The 19,105-nt window shown below is 47.6% G+C and overlaps 1 protein-coding gene across 1 annotated transcript in view; it reads right to left on the reverse strand.

Annotated features, from left to right (window-relative positions):
* KIF5A (kinesin family member 5A) overlaps positions 1–19,105 on the reverse strand; it is a 28,548-nt gene that overhangs the window by 3,282 nt on the left and 6,161 nt on the right. Inside the window, exons 2-28 of the mRNA XM_029954807.1 lie at positions 15,223–15,310; positions 15,055–15,128; positions 14,540–14,644; positions 14,250–14,298; positions 13,543–13,598; positions 13,216–13,303; positions 12,828–12,952; positions 12,250–12,354; positions 11,919–12,067; positions 11,665–11,813; positions 11,164–11,339; positions 9,683–9,751; positions 9,123–9,329; positions 8,682–8,828; positions 7,697–7,885; positions 7,219–7,336; positions 6,781–6,845; positions 6,537–6,646; positions 6,049–6,150; positions 5,255–5,315; positions 4,947–5,018; positions 4,769–4,873; positions 1,834–2,050; positions 1,433–1,586; positions 1,053–1,135; positions 616–643; positions 25–139 (exon numbers count right to left, since the gene is read on the reverse strand). Coding sequence (XP_029810667.1) covers positions 61–139; positions 616–643; positions 1,053–1,135; positions 1,433–1,586; positions 1,834–2,050; positions 4,769–4,873; positions 4,947–5,018; positions 5,255–5,315; positions 6,049–6,150; positions 6,537–6,646; positions 6,781–6,845; positions 7,219–7,336; positions 7,697–7,885; positions 8,682–8,828; positions 9,123–9,329; positions 9,683–9,751; positions 11,164–11,339; positions 11,665–11,813; positions 11,919–12,067; positions 12,250–12,354; positions 12,828–12,952; positions 13,216–13,303; positions 13,543–13,598; positions 14,250–14,298; positions 14,540–14,644; positions 15,055–15,128; positions 15,223–15,310 — 2,970 coding nt within the window. The 3' untranslated portion in view covers positions 25–60. The remainder of the gene's footprint in view (positions 1–24; positions 140–615; positions 644–1,052; positions 1,136–1,432; positions 1,587–1,833; positions 2,051–4,768; positions 4,874–4,946; positions 5,019–5,254; positions 5,316–6,048; positions 6,151–6,536; positions 6,647–6,780; positions 6,846–7,218; positions 7,337–7,696; positions 7,886–8,681; positions 8,829–9,122; positions 9,330–9,682; positions 9,752–11,163; positions 11,340–11,664; positions 11,814–11,918; positions 12,068–12,249; positions 12,355–12,827; positions 12,953–13,215; positions 13,304–13,542; positions 13,599–14,249; positions 14,299–14,539; positions 14,645–15,054; positions 15,129–15,222; positions 15,311–19,105) is intronic.

Genomic DNA, 19,105 nt, shown 5'->3' on the forward strand with positions numbered 1-19,105 from the left:
GGTCAGAGAGCAGCCTGAAGCTACCTGAAAGTGCAGGTATGCAGCAGTCCATGAGGGAGATTAGCTGGCTGCCGTCTCTTGGTGGAGAGGGAAGAGCTTGGCCTGGTCCTCAGCCTCATAGCCACATGGCAGGTCACTCCTGGAGGAAGAGACCCAGCACGGTCAGCTCCATATAAAGGAAAACATTCCTGTCACTTTGCTCTCCTAGCATCCCTATGAGATAACAAAAGGCAGGGTCTATTCGGGCTTTACAGGAATACAATGAAAATCAAGGCTAGAGAGATGGAACTGACTCACCCAAGGCCACAGAGTTCTCAAAGGAAGGGGAGAAACCCAGGTCATCAGATGGCCATGGCACTTCCCCCACCCCCCAGCCCCAGAATGGGGTGGGGAGGAGCCACGGATGGGATTGGAGGAGTGGGGGGGATGTGCTCTCTGCACCAAGAGGAAGGGGATGAGTAGACCTTCGGACAACACGGTGATGGCAAGAACGGTTCTCATTTCCTCCCCCTTTCCCCAAAGGCTCTAGGGAACCTCCAAGCAGGGCACAAGGGAAGTTTAACCATTTCTTCTGGCCCTGCCCAGAGAACCCAGGAGCCATGGGGACTGGTATACCTGTTGTCATTGATATCTGTGGCGTTTCCTGAAGACACCGTCATTGAGAACACAGGATTAGGAGAAGAAAAGAGACTGAGTGTTAGAAGCAGTATCCCCAAACCCTCTCTCATCCTAACCCCTTAGAGAAAAAGGTAAGATTCTTTGGAAGATAGCTGCCACCTGGGTCTGTGGCACTCTATTCTCAATGACCCCAACCTGCATGATTATTTTGTTTGAGGAAGGTCTCCCTGACCTTCCTGAAGGAGAGGAGGAGCAGAAAGGCAGGGGAGGGTGGGGTCAGGCACAGCAATAGGAGGAATCCACCTCGAAGAGTCCAAGACCTTGAAGTGATGGGCAGTGTTCAAGCTGTAGGTGCAGGGTCCCTTACTTCTCATACTTTTCAACCTGCCCTGGGAATCCCAAACGTCACCTGGTCACCCGTCTTTTTCACTCACCATTGTCCATGTTGGCCTTCTGGTAGGAAGCCAAGGGACCCCCAGAAGATGTGGCCCCACTGCTGGTACAGGAATTTGCAAAGCTGGATGGAGCAGAGGAGAGAGATGCAGCCTCTGGCACCCATCCTCCACTGCTCAGAGGGCCTGCAATCCCCTCAGTGATGGAGCCTCCCATCCCCAGAGACCAGAGGACAACCACATGGCCACTGGCTGGGAAGGCAATGCCCACCTTCTAACCATCAGTGTGAAATTGAGAAAGGCTTAGAAATGAGGCTACTTAGGAAAAACATTAAGTGTCACCCAATAATTGACCCAACCTTACGCCTTACAGAGTGCAGAGCCTTGGATTGGGGCTGTAACCCATGCCCGTGGCCACTCACTACATGTCGGAGGCGGAGCTAGGTGCAGCCTGCAGGTACAAATTCTGGTAGTTCTGGAAGAGGCTGTTGGTGTAACTGATGCACTCAGGGCTCCGGGTGCCATAGGGGTTGGTAGGTGAAGATGCTGGGTAATGGCCAGGCCGGACAGGTTTGGCTGTGGTAAAGGAAGGAAAACGACCTTGAGGAGGCTGTCACCCTGCAGCTGCCCTGGTCCCTAGGTCATTTAGCTGGAGCTGATAAGATCATTCACTGTTATGTTTTGGGGACGGAGTGCGGGGTGATCCTGGGGAAGGGGTAGGGTAAAAAGCAACAATCTAACTGCTTGATGCTTAGGAATTTGCCGATCTCGATCTCCCCCAGTGATAATCTCACCCTGTCGGCTGCCACCCACTCGCACTCACCAATCTGAGCAGAATGGCCCCGCTTGCCGGAGCTCTTATACCGAACGGCCTCCTTGATGCGGTCCACCTCTTGCTGGTACCGGCGCTTGTCCTTCATGGCGCCTTCCTTGGCCTCCTTCAGTGCACCCTCCAGGGCCTTAACTCTCTCAGCCGTAGCCCTAAGTCGTTTTTCCAATTTAGGAAGCTCACAACGCAGATCTGCATTGTCACGTACCAGCTGTGGGGTAAGCCCAAGGGAAGGGGCCGGAGGAAAGGCCAGCGACCCAAGAGAGAGCCAGCAGTGGGAGTGTGGGGCAGGGAGGAGAGAATAAAGAAAAATCAAGTCAGAGAAGACAGAGACCACGTTGTTTCCTCAAAAATCCTCGTTCCCTTTGCCTAACTGCTCTTCTGGCCAGTTCTTTCCTTCTCCCTGAGCAAACAGTGATCAGGCATTAAAAATTCACATCCTTTTCTGAGCAGCAAAACATGCCAACTCCACTGTAGCCGAGGACTCTTGTGACAGTGCCTTGTCCTCGTCTTTTCCTGGCCCAGATATCTGCCCCTTAATGTCTCACAGCTTGTGCCAGACCAAAAGTCCCAGGGCAACCATGGGGATGAGGCACCCTTCTCCCAGAGATGGCTTTGTAGGCATGTGGGAGGCAGGGCAGCAAGAGCACAGTAGCAGTCTGAAAGGTGGATATGGCATTGAGCGCAGACGGTGCAGAGCAGGAGCAGAAGCTGGAATATGGGAGCCCCACCTCACCCCCGGCCCACACACAGACACACAGCACCCCACAGGAAGGAAGAAAATGTTTGAGGTCTCACAAACATTTGTGCTCATTACCTTCACAGTCAAGGGTTTCCTGGGCTGCCCCTCCCCTATTTAAATTAAGCTAGAGAGTGGTGGCAACCACCTTGCAGCCAGGAAAGATTTGCTGATGGTTTTACAGGGTTTCATAAAATAACAGGGGGCCCTACAGACTGCAGAGGCCAGCCTTGGAAAATCCCTGGTAAACGAATATAGCCCAGAGCCTGGGGAGAAAGGGCAGAGCTGGGAACACTTCTGTGCCTCTTTCACTCTGGACAATTTCAACATTATAAACAATGCTTTGCTGTGGCAATAGTTTAGCTTCATGAGTAATAGGGCTGCAGCCCTGCCCGTTTAAGATTCTATTCGCTGAGATGTTTCTGCATCTCTCTCATTTTCCCTTCTAGTCTTGTCTCTGCTGAGGTAGGACATTATGAGGAGTCTTCCATTCTACGGGTGAGTGGCTTTTGGTCTCTAGGACTTAAGAGCAGAGGCAGACGGCTACAATGTGCCAGCCTAGAGGACATTATGCTAAGTGTAATAAGCCAGTCACAAAAGCACAAAACCAGTATGATTCCACTTACAGGAGGTACTTAAAGGAGACAAAATCATAGAGACAGAAAGAAGAATGATGATAACTGCCAGGGGCAGGGGAAATGGGAGTTATTAATAGATACAGAGGTGCAGTTTTGCAAGATGACAGGGATTGGTAAGGATGGTGGTAATGTTATACAACAGTATGAATACGAATGCACTTAATACCATGGACCCTAAAGTAGTTATGGTGGTAAATTTTATGTTTATTTCGCCACAATAAAAATACTGGGAAAAAATAAACAATATGACATCCATTTGGACAGAGAAGGAAAGTGAACACAGAAATGAAAATAGGATGGCGGAACTGATTACAAATGTTTCTCCCCTTAACTTTCAACTTTCCTGTAATGTTGTTACATTGTTATACTGCTTTATAATAAAGAAAGGGGGGAAAATGATAGTGTAGCTTTCTGCAGGCCCAAGTAAAATACATAAGGCCTGCAGATTATCACAGTGCCACAGTTCTGGTATTTTTTCTTTCATTATATATGTTTAAAAAAAAAGGATATACCAAATATTTGCTAAATATGCTAGGTACTGCATTGAGAAATTTAAGCTCCAATTTATTGAGAATATGAGGGGTTTTAAAACTTTTATTAATTTTGAGAGACAGAGTGCAAGTTGGGGAGGGGCAGGGGGGTGGGACAGAGGATCCAAAGCAGGCTCTGCACTGACAGCACAGAGCCCAGTGCAGGGCTGGAACTCACGAACCGTGAGATCATGACCTGAGTGGAAATCAGGTGCTTAACCAACTGAGCCACCCAGGAGCCCTGAGAATATGAATTTAAATCAAATGTTAAGGTGGACTGAAAGGAAGGAATGAAGTATAGGTTAGGGTTTATGAATCAGTTAGAGGAGTCAGTTGACACACTGCACACCTGTCTTCAAGGCTCGGATATTTGGCGCTAGGGAGGGTGCTCCTGCTCTGTCCGCACCAAACATTTCCTGTCCCGAGTCCTCTGGACTGCCCCTTCTGCCTCCGCCCCCCATACCTTTGAAACCCAGTCATCCACCTAAGGAACCGCAGCAGCAAGGAGGGGGACAGAGAGGCAGCAACTTAATACACAGGAGATTCAACCGGCCCAACCAGGGAGTGGTTGGGCCGCCTGGAGGACATCCTTTAGTTACCCTGCATGCCTGCCCCAGGCCTAGGCAGATGGAGTTCCCTCCATGAGAGAAAGCGCAACTTCCCCAGCTTCTGTCTCCTTGCTTCCTATCTCCGACCAGTAGCCCTCGTGGGGCACTACAGCCCCATGCCTCTGAAACCTCTAGCAGTTTCACCCTCTCCCTCCAAGTCCATAGGCCTGGGGAATTTCACTTTGAGCCAGAGGCAGCTTGGGAGCTTTGAGAAGGGAGAACAGGGATGGAACAAAGAACAAGGTAAAAGTGGAACCAAACATGGATAAAGAAGGGATTGGTAAGAAAAGTAAAAGGGAAAAGTAAGGAAGACATGTAAGTAGATTTTCCTAAACCCAAGGGGACTTCAGAGGATTTGCGTCTCCCAGGTACCTGACCTCAGGAGTCCTCTTCACCCCTGCCCCCTTCTCTTACCTGTTTGTGAACCTTTGTAAGCTGTTCCAGGTTGTTCTCAAGAAAGGAAATCTTCTGCTTTTGGGAGTGAATCCCCCCACTGTCCTCGGGCTCCATTTCTGCACTCTGATGAAAGATGGAGGGGTTAGAGAAATCTGAGGACAGGAGGGGAACATGGCAGCTGTGGGAAGGCACTCACTTTCTTGACTCGAGTCGTGACGTCTTGAACGAACAGTTTGCGAAGGTTGTGGAGGGTCTGGAGTTCCCGGGCCTGGAAAGAATGATGAAAGATTGGGGACAGCCAAATACCAGTTCAACTTTTTTGCTTCAAAATTATTGGAACCTTCAGTCTATCTAGTCAGGTGAATTATTCAACCTTTAGGAAAAGATGTGTCCTTGATCGTGCCACAGACTGACTGCATAAGGAATGGGGTTATGAGGAAATCAGAGGGAAGAAATGGAGCCCCCAACCTCACCCTCTTAACTTGGTACAGGGAGATCACTCACAACTGTCTCCTCCAGACCCTTGAGGTCCTGCTTGGACTGTTCATGTCGCTCGTACAGAAATCTGAGGGGAAGAAGGAAACACAGGAGTCCCTAAGGACAGCCCCTCCTCCCTTTCTATTCCTTTGATCTATACTTTATTATTATTTATTATACAAGTTACCCATGTTCACTGTGTAGAAATTAGAAAAGAAAAAAAGGTAAGATGAATTTCATAAAAAGCCCATAATTCTGCTACTCACAGATTAAACCACCATTAACATTCTGGTGTCCATCTTTCCAGAGTCTTACTTCTTTTTTTTTTTTAATTTTATTTATTTATTTTGAAGGGAGAGAGTACCAGCGGGGGTGGCGAGGGAGAGGGAACCCAAGCAGGCTCTGCACACTCAGTATGGAGCCTGACACGGGGCTCGAACTCACAAACCGTGAGATCATGACCCGAGCCATGACCGAGAGTGTGACGTTCAACTCACTGAGCCACCCAGGGAGCCCCACCCCCTCCAGACTCTTACTTCTATGCATGTCTTTCCCATAAAAACTTTATAGGATCCTACCATTCACACTGTTTTGTAACCTGCCTTTCACACTCAAGAGAACATCCAAACATTTTTCCGTGGCAGCTAATATTCAGCAGAGGTCATTTCTGAAAGTCTTTTTTTTCCCCTTCCCCACCCTATCATATGACTCTCGTGGCCGCCATCAGCGCACCTGCTCTGCGCCCTGCCTCTGCAGGTGCCCGTGAGCAGCAGCCTGCACCTGCGCAGCGGCGGGTTTGCAGGCAGACACCCATCACTCACGTCAGCTCCTGGAGTTTGCTGCTCTTCTCATGCTCTTCATTCTTCAGCTTCTCATAGTCAGCCTGCAGCTTCTCTAGCTCTAACTGGAGCTTCTGATTCAGGCTGGACAGGGCAAGGAGGCATCCGGAAGAATAGAAAGATGTCAGTGACCAAGAAAGGGAAGACCAGCTCTGCCAACATCTTCCTTCTGGTATGAGCAGATCCAGTCAGGACTGATGCGTCTACCTCCGGATATCAGAGGCAGACGCAGGCCGCTGTTTCCATGACAGAGTGAGGATCCTTGAGCCATCCAATCACAAGAGCTCCAGGAAAGGGACCAGTCCTCACTCCTAGGCCTCTTGGGAGTTGGGCGACAAAGTTGTGGCATCGCTGGGGGTGGGGAAAGTGGAAGGGAGCAAACCAGACCCTGGGCCAAGAGGGAGCGTGTGTGTGAGCACAGCAAGGGAAGAGGACTGGTGGAGGCTGTGGCTCTCTGGGGGGACTCTTACTCTTTGAGCTCATCGATGGTCTTCTGCTTCTCATTGATCTCGTCCCGGAGCCGGGCCAGCTGCCGGTGATGGGCCTCCCGGTGACTCTCCATCTGCACCTCCAAGGCCTTCTGCAAACAACCCCACCCCATGCTCAAGGCCAGCCTCCTCGACACCAGCTTGGAGAGAGCCAGCACAGCCCTGCCAAGCCCCAGTGCTGATGGGATCTAAATGGAGGGTCTGCACCTACACCTTCCCCACTCACCTTCACTTCATCTGCATCCTGTGTGTCTGGCTCCTTGTCCTTCAGGGCCACTTCGTGCACAGTTTCTGAGCAAAAAAAGAAAGACAGCTTACCTCACACCTACCTCCTCAGGGAAGAACTTCCATTTTGTGACCAGAGGTCCGGGTAGGGCAGGGGACATCTACCCAGTATGGGCCCTCCGTGATGTTCTTCTGGTTTAGGACAGTCCGATTGGACACAGCAGGGGAAGAGATCAATGGAGGGTTTATGGTTCACGTACAATAAGCTCCATGTACAAGCGTGCTAAGTAGCATGAGTTGGCGGCCATGATGTCAGTGTAATGCATTGGATCAGTGTGTTGTCAGGTGGTTTCTTTTGATGTCTGTTACTTTTCTTCCCCGCCCCCTCTGGGATCTCAGATTCCAGGATAAGTGGTTTAGAGGTTTAGGAAGGCCTTACCTTGAGCCTGGAGCTTGGCCAGCTCATCACTCAGGGAGTCATAGGACTCTTCCAGATGCCGCTTCTTTAGCTCCACGCTCTGCATATACTCTGTAAGTGAGCGGATCTTGGCCTCATGCTAATGGGGGAAAGGGAGGGGAGAGGAAGAAGAAGGGCAGAGTCAAGGACACAACTCCAGGCAGCACAGACCTCTGCAGCTCTCCCAGGCCCTCCCCTCCTGCTGCGCCTGCCTGAAGACAGGGCCTGAGGCTATTTCTTTGCAGATCCTCCATTTAGACCCCATCAGCACAGAGGGTGGTATCTCTTCTGAACCTTCACTTCCCTGGCCTGGACCCTTCCCTGCCACCCCAGGCTCTTCTATCCTTGACTTTGGTCTAGGTCCTTGACATGAAAGTGGGTGCTAGGAGTTTTATCCCAAAAGCCACAGAATCGCCCTCCTTCCCAGTGCATGCAAAGGCTCTCAGTGCCTGGATCTCACCTGGGAGATGAGGAGCTGACAGGAGGAGAGCTCCCGTCCAGTCACTTCCATCTTGCGGTGACATTCGACTTGCAGGTTCTCTAGCTGCCTGCAGCGCTTGACCACAGACTTGACTTCCGATTTGATTTTGCTGATATATAGTCGGGCCACCGTGAACTCCTCCTCGATGGCTCCGCTGATCTCCACTGGCTGTGGGGTGGGGGAGGGCAGGAGGAGGTGCTTCTCTGTGGCAGGGAAGCTTTTACCCGTCCCCTTCCACTCTGCCTATCCCCGCACACACCTCCACACACAGGGATTTGGGTAGGACAAGTATCTCCAGACAACTTTTACCTGCCATCACCTGGCATCTCATGCTAAATCCTTCCACCTGCACTTAAAGATCCAATTCTGACAGTCGCCCTCTTCCATCTTATAAAGCAATAGGATTTTCTTTTGTAGTCAAACTGTTCTGCCTGATGGCCCAGATGGGTCATTGTCACTGCCACAGATTTGCATGTATCATTCTCAACTCTGTGTCTCATCTCTAAAGCCTGCTATAGGCACATCTCCAGTCCTTCTTTATTCAGCACCCTTTAGAAGATGTATTTACAGTTGAGTCGGTGCAAAATTCTACTGGTTTTCCTGTATCTAGTTTATTTTTTTAATTTTTATTTAGTTTTTGAGAAAGAGAGGAAAAGCGCAAGCAGGGGAGTGGCAGAGAGAGAGAAGGGGACAGAGGATTGGATGCAGACTCTGTGCTGATAGCAGAGAGCTGAGGTAGGGCTCAAAGTCACGAACCATGACATCATGACTTGAGCTGAAGTCGGATGCTCAACCAGCTGAGCCATCCAGGCGCCCCATGTATCTAATTTAAAGACACGTTTCCCAGATCTTTGGCCCACCTTCCTCGGCATCCCCGAGGGCCTGGATTGTCCCACCCTGCATCTTCCACCAGTGCCCAGAACAAGAATGACCGAACAAGATTACTGCCTCTGTCTCCACTCACCAGCTTAATCTCCCCGTTGCCTACGATGACACTGAACTCACTCAGGTCCTTCATCAGCCCATTCAGCACCTCAGCAATGCGTTTTCGCTGGTGTCCACTGACCTCCTGTAGCCGCTGCAACTCGGACTCCAGGGACAGCATGGTGGCCTGGGGACAGCCCCTCAAGTCATCCCACTGCCATCTTCCTACTCCCCTGCCTAGCCTAGGCAGAGGCCTCCCCCTGATACGTGACCCCGAGGGCTGCTACAAAGAGAACATGGGCCCTGCAAAAGGGTTTGGGAGAGACAAGGGTCAGGAGGGCAAAGTGTGGTGACAGGTGGGAGAGGGTCCCACAACATACCGCAGAGCAGTGCAAGGGTACAAACGTGATGCAGAGGTCCCTTTGGAGGTGGGGGACATTCCAGAGATCAGGGAGCTCTTGGACCCCAGCCAGCCACTCACCACTTTCTGAGACAGCTCATCCACCAGAAGCTGGTTCTGCTGGCTCTTCTCCTCCACTTCCTGGGACTTCTGGTCATAGTTTACAGCCAGCTCCTCCAGGGCCTGTAGCACTTCCTTCACCTCATCCTTAGCAGCGTCATTCTCTGACTGCAGGTGGCTCAGCTCCCGCTGGACCTTTTCATTGTCTCCTCGAGTGGACACCAGCAGCTGTAAGAAAGAGGTAAGGGCTGTGAGGGACCACCTCCATGGTCCCCTGGTCTGAAGAAGCTGAGAGCATGACCCCAGACAGGCCCCTCTGGCACCCAAAACCTGGAGTGCATAGCTCTGGGAGAGGAGCAAGGGCCAAAGTGAGAGTCAGGAGGAAGGGGGCTGTAGGCTTCTTAGAAGCAGGACAACAGAAGGAAGTAGCACCCGGACTCCAAAACGCATGGTTCACACAAGCCCCAGTTAAGTCCCTAGGCTTCTATAGTTTTGGAGGTGACTACGTCCTAAGCAGAAGACTAAGCCCTTCTTAGGGAACACCCTACTCTCTTCTCATGTCTTGTCCTCCTTCCCATTACCTCTTCCTGGTCCAGCATCTGCTGCTTAAGCTTCTCTATGAGCTGGCTCTGCTGGTTGATCTCATCATCCTGTTGGAGGCAAGGGGGAGAAGACAGAGTGAAGGGAGGCAGCTCTTTCTAGTCTAGACAGATGAGGGGTAGGATCCTGACAAAAATCCAGACTGTTCAGGCTATGAGTTAGAAACTCCATAACCTAAAGTGAGGTCTTCCCCTCAGCTTCTCACCTCACTCTTAACCTCACTTTCAAATTCCTTTCTTCCTGAAAGATGATATAACCTTGACAATATCCAGCAAAAGCCTTTAGATTAAAGGACATATCCTTTTAACCTAGCACTCCCACTTTGGTCCTCCATTCTAATCAAATCATTCAAAATCATAGTCTTATGCATCAGAGGCAAAGAAAGACCTTTCAGCATTAACTAGAAGAGTGGAAACAAACTACCCAAAACAAAGAAAACTAGAAGCCCTGTAGCAAACAAATAGTTAAATATATTCTGATCAATGGACTGTTAGCCATTTAAAAAAGCCTTTTATAAAAAAAATTAATTAAAAAATACTAAAAGAATTAATTAAATTAAATTAAAAGAAGTATTAACAGGGGCGCCCGGTGGCTTGGTCAGTTAAGCATTCGGCTTCGGCTCAGGTCATGATCTTGCAGTTTGTGAGTACGAGCCCCACATCGGGTTCTATGCTGACAGCTCAGAGCCTGGAGCCTGCTTCAGATTCTGTGTCTCCCTCTCTCTCTGCCTCTCCCCAGCTCACTCTCTGTCTCTTTCTCTCAAAAATAAAAAAATAAAAGACATTAAAAAAAAAAGGATTGTTAACAAAGTAGGAAACTGCTCCTTATAGGATATGGAATAAAGAAATCAGATACAAAGTTACACACACATCTCAATTGCATGCTCTATATATGAAGAAAAGCAAAATGTAAATAGTGTTATTTCCGAATGGTGGGATAATGGAAGACTTACATTTTCTTCTATTTATTTTTATTTATCTTCTAATTTTTTTAATGTTTGCTTATTTTTGAGAGAGAAAGAGACTGAGTATGAGCGGGGGAGGGGCAGAGAGAGAGGGAGACACAGAATCCGAAGCAGGCTCCAGGCTCTAAGCTGTCAACACAGAGCCTGATGCAGGGCTTAAACCCATGAACCCATGAACCATGAGATCATGACCTGAGCTGAAGTTGGACACTTAACTGACTGAGCCACCCAGGTGCCCCTAAATTTTTTTAATAACGTAATTCTTATTAATTTTTTAATTTTAATTCCAGTATAGGTAACATAGAGTATTATATTAGTTTCAGATGTGTGATATGGCAATTCAACAATTCTAAATGTTACTCAGTGCTATCTTCCACATTGTCAATAATGAGCATTTGTCCCTTTTAAAATTAAAAAAGAAAGGACAGTAGAAGCTAATTCCTTAATCTCTCACTTTCCATCCCCCTGGACTCCCCTCTGGGTGCTGGGTGTCCTCACCTTGTCATCCAGCTGCTTATAGAGGCGGCGGATCTCCTCCTCGTATTTCTGCCGCTCCTCGGGTGCGATGCGCACCACGATGGATGAGTTGTCGTTCACAGGGGTCTCCTCGCAGAGCTCAGCTCCCAGGGCTGCATCATCCCCAGCCAGGCGCTCCGTCTCAGGCACATTCTCTCCTGGCCAAGGGGCAGAACAAGGTGAGGGATGGGAGAAGACAGGGCTGCATCCAGGAGTCCTTCCTCCCTCGCTCCTCAACGTCAAGACCTCTGGGCAAGTCTCCACCTCTGTTGCCAAGTGCACCTTCAACCTTTTCTGAGGGGTGGGATACGGGTGGTCAGCCCTGTCTCCCCGTCCCTCGTGACCGCTCTACTGCACCCCTCTAAAAACACGGCCCTCCTGGGAGGTTCGCCTGTCCTTAAGCACTGCCCCAGACAGGGCCCTGCTGGTCCCCCAAGCCTCCTCCTCCCATGGTCTCTCACGCCCTCCAGAACCCTCTCTAACCATTGCGCCACCGGCTCAGCTCAGCCTCCAGCTTTGCGATCGTCTCCTTCTGAGCTTTGGTCTTCTCCTTCTCCTTCTCATATTTCTTCTTCCACTGCTCAGCAGTCAGCTCCAGATTCACTGAGGCAGTGTTCTTAATGGTCTTTGCCCTGGGTGAGGAGAACAAGGAGATGAGACCTCCAGGAAGGCTGGTGTGGCCCTGAGGGGTGAGTGTAGCCAGGGTCCACACAGGGACGAGGGACTCTGCCACTGACCGCTGCCCAAACATCAGGGTGGACTTGGTCTCCGCATCGTTGTAGCTGGATGGCGAGCAGCAGATGAACATAGTTGTCCGGCAGTTTCCTCCCAGAGAGTCCTGGAGGATCCGTGTCATTTTGCTGTCACGATACGGAACGTAGCTTTTCTGGGGGGAGGAGGGAGATTATGGGTCAGGACAATACTCAGAAAAGTGTATTCAGGACAGTGGTGCTGTCTAGGGATGGCACACCCCATGCACTGGGCGTGATGAGGCGGCAGCAGCAGGAGGAGGAGAAGCTGGAAGATGAGATGCAGCATGCAGAACCAGGGGGCCTGAGGAACACTCACCGTGCCCTCTGCCAGCGCTGAGATCACATTCCCAAGGGCTGACAGTGACTTGTTGATATTTTTTGCTTCGTCCAACACGGCTCCCTCTGCTCCGGTCTTGCTGACCTACCCGAGAATTAAGAAATGAGTGTGTCATGAGCAGCTGCAGAGGGGGAGGGCTCTCATGGCCTCTTCCCCACTTGGGGGACTCAGTCCAACAGGGGCAGAGTTGGGGAAAGAGAACAGAGAAGGCCCTTCCTCCATTACCCTAAACTCTCTTGCCAAAAGCCACCCACGTATTATATGAAATGTCCAGACAAGGTAAATCCACAGAGATTAAAAAAAAGTAGATTAGTGGTTGCTAGGGTTTGGGGGAAGGGAGCATAGGGAGTGATGGCTGGCAGGTGATGAAAAGGGTCTAGAATTAGCGGTGACGGGTGCACAGCCTTCCAAACATCCTAACACCCACTGAACTGTGTATTTAGAAATGATGAACTTTATGGTAGGTGGATTATATCTCAATTAAAGAGTTATTTTGATTTTTAAAAAGAGCCCTCCCCCACCTCCTTCCCTACCCACCCTAAGCCCAGGCCCCCGACCTTCTCGCTTCCCGCCAGGTCCACTAGATACAGCTTCCCACTGAGCTTCTGCTCAGTCTCCATGTTCTCTTGCTTGATGTTGATGAGGAAGATGCTGTGGCTCCGAGAGCTGTGTTCATTCATGTCTGCAGGACCAAGAGAGGAGCGGTCCCTGTACTAATGCCTGTGACGCCGAAACCCCCAGCCCCCAACTTCCACGGGAGAGAGGGGGAGCCTTCCAGGAGTAGCCCTGCCCCTGAACCTCCCAGGCAGCTGGGTCACACACACAAGGGTACCCTCTTCTTGTGGAAGACACAGTCTTCGCTTGCTCACTTCCAGTCCTCGGCCCCAGAGGACACAGACAAGCAGCAGACTCCCAGACTCAAGAGCCCCTTTAATCCCCACTCACTGGTGACAGCCACGTGACGATTTGATTTCCCCTCATCAATCACATCTAAAATCTCCTCTGGACTGGACACAAAGCGTTCAGTACAACCCTGCAGGGGGCAAATGGACAGCAACCCATGAACATTGATCTGCAAATTAAATTACCTGCACACTGACCACGTGACCTTTCAAGACTGTCTTTTCCAAACCCTCGGACTCTCCCTGGTCCCTGGGCACATCTCACTCCTCCAAGACATCTGCCCTCCATCTTCTGGGTCTCTGGTCCATCCTCCCCCCCACACCCCCACTCTCAATACACCCACCCAGGTGCCCCTGTCCCCGCTCTCACCTTGACAAAGGGCACTCGATTCTTGTCCTCATGCACAGACAGATTTGTCTTCGTCACTGAATCAAGACAATGCAGGGTAGGCAAAGTTAGCACTTCCACCCCCGACTCCACACCCTGTGGTCCACTGAGACAGTGGTTTCTTCGTCTGGGGCGCCTAGGTGGCTCAGTTGGTTAAGCGTCTGACTTCGGCTCAGGTCATGATCTCACAGTTTGTGGGTTCGAGCCCTGCATCAGGCTCTGCACTGTCAGCTAGCTCAGAACCCGTAGCCTATCCTTGGATTCTGTGTCTCCTTCTCTCTGACCCTCCCCTGCTCACGCTGTCTCTCCCTCTCTCTCTCTCTAAAAAAAAATGAATAAAACATTAAAAAAAAAAAAAAAGGAGGAAGCCTTCCCCATGAAGCTTAAAGTCCCTGTGCACACCGAAAACTCCATTTCTCCTCCAGGATTCTAGCCTCAAGGTTCCAGCTGGTTTCAGGCTGTTTCTATGCTCATCTGGGTGAACAACCTCACCCTGGTTGTCTAAGCTCATCTTCAGACCCTTTCTGTTTTTGGAAATTCTGTTGAGTGGAGGCAAGGAACATGGGCATAAGTGTGTGTGCCCTTTGCATCTCTTGCCAAATAGTACCTAATCCCAATATCAATGTGATCTTTCTTTTCCTTGCCCTCTGCACACCCCCACCCATCCAATGAGGTTAAACACCACTCACCATCCAGAAGATCACGAATTTTGTCCAGGTAAATCTCAAAGTAAGAAACCTGGTTAGGGAGAAAGGGAAGAGGGCCTATCTTAAATCTGATACAGGGATCTCAAGTGAATGTGACTCGCTCAAATGGTGGAGTAGGAGGGAAATAGCAGAAGAGAATACCTTAGCAAAGAAGAACTGAGGTAACTAGAGCAGGAAAATAAGTTGGGGTGCCGGGGTTCTCAGGGGATTCACACTAGATCTTCCCCTCCCAAGCCCCATCTGAGCAAGCCCTGCTATCGTGCTGTGATCACCTTGATGTGGAACTCAAGGTTCTCATCCATGGAGTAAATGTGGTTGAAGATGTCTCGGGCAATTCGAGGAATGATTCCCATCAGCTGAGGGTCATGCAGCTTTCCCTGGGGAGGAAGGGTATTCCAGAATGAGGTTGGGACTTAGGAAGAATGAGACGACTCAAGAGGTATGCAGGTGATCACAAAGGTAATAGTTGATAGGAAGACCACCTTATGGCAGGAGGCAGTACCTGCCATTTCTACCTTTTTAGTGGAACAAGGAGACAACTGAGTAGTGCTTTAACTCTTATTGCAGCTGCTTTTCCAGATCAAAAGAAGAAAACAGGAGTAGTGGAAAGGATGGAAAACTGCAGCAGGCTGGAGGGATTTCACTGAACTTCCACAATAAAAATGCTCCTCATTTCACCCTCCAGACCAAGCAACCTTGATTCCAGGATCTTTTCCCTACACTGAGATTCCTTGGCCTCTCATTATCACTCCCAGGCCTTCACCCCTCATGGAAGTCAGACCCTCACCTCCATGGTATGTGTTTTCCCTGAGGATGTCTGTCCATAAGCAAAAATGGTGCCATTGTAGCCAGCAAGGACATCTGGAAGAGATGGTAGAGAAATAGCACTGGTGGAAAGAAGTGGGGTGGGGATTGGGGAATCTGAAAACATACATTCCAAAAAAATATCCATTACCTTTAACAATCTGCATGGCACATGCATGATAAACTTGCTCCTGGGTCGTGTTTGGGGGGAACACACGGTCAAAGACATATGGCTTCCCCTAGAATGGAAGTAAAACATGGCAGACATCAGCAGGCAGGGTGTGAGGGAGCCCCCTTCCATTAGCCTGAGAAGGTACCTGTCTTTCAACCATCTGTATCTACAGATGATTTGGGGGGATGAGGGAAACTAGAGAAAGAGGAGCAAAAGTTAGTATTGACAACCAGGAGTTGTGCCCATGGGCGAGGGAGTGTCACATCTCATGGTGTGAGGGGATCTTCGTCCTCCTGTGATGATTCAGTACTCCACCGCTCTGGGCCCCTCCCTGGGAAGCCAAATGGGAAAAGATAATAGGCCCACAGGCTGTGGAGAGTGAAGAACAATTCATTAACACTAAAAATCTACCTCTAGATTTAAAAATATCTTCCTCAATAGGTCCATATGTCCTGATATGTCCTTTGAGATGTATTAAGTGAAACATGTCAAGTTAGGGACATATGTTCCCTACTGTGTAAATGAAATATACATATACCACAGCTGCTGAGCTCTTGTGTAAACATTAATACAAGCTCTCTCTCTGTGAAAGAAATATATAAAATCGGAAACATGGGTCTCCTTTTAAGGAATTAACTTTAAGTAAAGAGAAATGTGAAGCAATTCACCGACCTGCAAGTACTGAATTAAGGTTATATGTTACAAATCGTGTGCTGGTAAGAATGCCTGGGTGGCTCAGTCATTTGAATGTCTGACTCTTGGGTTATGTTCTCATCTTGGGTCATGATCTCATGATCGTGGGATCAAGCCTACTTGAGATTCTCCCTTCCTCTGCCCCTTTCCCCCAGTCATGCTCACACTCTCTATTTTTATAAAAGAAAGAAAGAGAGAGAGAGAGAGAGGAAGGAAGGAAGAAAAGGAAAAAGAAAAAGAAAAAGAATGCTGAAGATACACAATATGTACAACCTGGGGAGCCAAACAAAGTATGTATTCACTATCTAATCATACTAAAGATCTCTGGTAATATTAAATAAGACAATGTTTGTTCTCTATCATAAGTGACCAATTTCTCAGTCATGTTTTTCTGCGTTCAGTTTAAAGACACTATGACTGGGGTGCCTGCATGGGTCAGTCAGTTAAGTGTCCAGCACCCATTCAGGTCATGATCTCTCAGACTCTTGAGTTTGAGCCCCGTGTCAGGCTCTGTGCTGACAGCTCAGAGCCTGGAGCCTGCTTCAGATTCTGTGTCTCCCTCTCTCTGCCACTCCCCCACTTGCGCTCTCTCTCTTGCTTTTTCTCTCTCTCTCAAAAGTAAATAAAAATTTTTTTTAAACTTTTTAAACAAAAGAGAGAGACTATAACTGCGATGCCTGGGTGGCTCAGTCAGTTAAGCATTCAACTTTGGCTCAGGTCATGATCTCACTGTTTGTGGGGTTGAGTCCTGTGTTGGACTCTGTGCGGAAAGCTCATAGGCTGGAGCCTGCTTCAGATTCTGTGTGTGTGTGTGTGTGTGTGTGTGTGTGTGTGTGTGTGTGTGTCTCTGCCCCTCCCCGACGTATACTAGATCTTTCTCTCAAAAATAAATAAAACATTTAAGAAAGAAAGAGAGACTAGGGGACTTAGTTGTCAAATTATTTTACCACAGAGCCCATCTTTATCCAACTGAAATGCAGAACTCTAGGTCTATGGTCACCAGAGTTTGGGAGCCGTGTCTTAACTAATTAAGAAAAAGTCATAAAACTTGGCCAGAGCTGGACATAGAGGTGCTGGAAATATTCACAATATTCCATCTATATGTAGAATTTTTTCCTAAAAGGAATTATACAAAAATATTGGCCATGGTTACTATGGAGAGCGACAAGTCTTTTATTTTTCATTTTGTATCCTGGGCAGAGAGAGAGAGAGGAAGAGACAGGATCCCAAGCAGGCTGTGATATTTAAATGTTTTACAGTGACAACATATTGCTTTTAAATTAAAAATGTAAAATATTACATTTGGTCCTTTGTTTGGTCTGTGCTGACAGCTCAGAGCCTGGAGCCTGCTTGGGATTCTGTGTTTCCTTCTCTCTCTGCCCCTCCCCTGCTTATGCTCTGTCTCTCTTTCTCTCTCTCCTCCTTCTCTTCTCTCTCTCTCTCTCAAAAATAAACATTAATAAAAATTTTTAATGTAAAATATTACAGATGATGTTAGAGAAAAATGTGTAATGACAAGACAAGGTATGCACAAAGTATTGTTAAGCAAGACAGGAGTTTTTAAAATAGTATGCAGTAGAAAAAGCAAAAACAAAAAGTATGTAAAGAATGATTCCATTTCTGTAAAAAAATGTATATGTATATATGTATACCTTGCTTAGAAAAACATGTTAGTAGTGGTTATCCTTGGACAGTGGAATTTTAGGGGTTTCTCTTTTTTTTAATTTAGATTTAAAACTTTTCTAAAATGAAGGGTGCCTGGCTGGCTCAGCTGGGAGAGCATGCAACTCTTGATCTCAGGGTCATGAGTTTGGGCCTCACATTGGGTGTAAACATTACTTTCTAAAGTGAAAATACATAATTTTTTAAAGTTTATTTTATTTATTTTGAGAAAGAAAGAGATAGTGTGTGAGCAAGAGAGGAGCAGAGAGAAAGAAGAGGGAGAATCTCAAGAGTCAGTGGCTTAACTGACTGAGTGCTCTGAAAATACATAATTTTTAAATAAGAAAATTTTAAGTTCTTCAAACAAAGGTATTAATATTCTTACTACATAAACTTTCATAAATTAGTAACATAAAGATAAAACTCAACAAAAAAAAACAAGGAGCTAAGTACTAACAACAGAAAAATAAATACAAATATTCAATGTTTTCTTTCTTTTTTTAATATTTACTTATTTTTGAGAGTGAGAAAGCATGACTATGTGAGGGGCAGAGAGAGGGAGACACAGAATCTGGAGCAGGCTCCAGGCTCTGAGCTGTCAGCACAGCCCCGATGCGGGGCTCAAACCCACAGACTGTGAGATCATGACCTAAGCTGAAGTCAGCCACTTAACCGACTGAGCCACCCAGGCGCCCCCAGCCCTTAAATTTTTAAGTGCATATATATATGCTTTATGACCTCAACTTCTAAAAATTTATCCCATATAGACATACTGCACATAAGCTATATATATATATGTATATGTATACACACACACACACACACACACACACACACACACACACACACAAGGTCATTCAATTGTTTGTAATAGCAAGTTAACAGGATAACCCTAAAAGTCTATCTATCAATAGGGACCTGGTTAAGTAAATTATGGCATATCCCTAAAACAAATTATAAAGTTGTTAAAAAGGCTCGTTGTTAAGTTAAAAAAAAAAAAAAAGCAAGGTACAGAACAGTATGTGTACTACGTTACCATTTCTGTGTAAAAAAAAAAACAAAACACTGTATATGCAGGGGCACCTGGCTGGCTCAGTCAGTACAGCATGTGACTTTTGATCTCATGGTTATGAGTTTGAGCCCCATATTGGGTGTAGAGATTACTTAAAATAAATTAAAAAGTTTAAAAAAGGATAACCATGTGTATACATATTTGCTTATAAGTGTATAGTATGTTTTCAGAAGGATCCATAAGAAACTGGTAACAGGGTTGCCTCCTGAAAGGGGAGCCAGGTGGCTAGAAAAGAGAGGTAGGAAGGAGGCTCATTTTTCATTGTATACTTTTTTATATCATTTGAATTTTGTCATATATACATGTAAAGACTTATGCAAAAAATTAAACATTTAAAAAAATAAGATTATGTAAAATGTTTAATGATGGTAAAGTAGTAGTCACGGTATTATGTCAGTGAAAAAACTAGGTTACAAAACAATATATAGTTTATGA

Source organism: Suricata suricatta, chromosome 10 (genome assembly GCF_006229205.1).
Source record: "Suricata suricatta isolate VVHF042 chromosome 10, meerkat_22Aug2017_6uvM2_HiC, whole genome shotgun sequence".
NCBI lineage: Eukaryota > Metazoa > Chordata > Mammalia > Carnivora > Herpestidae > Suricata > Suricata suricatta.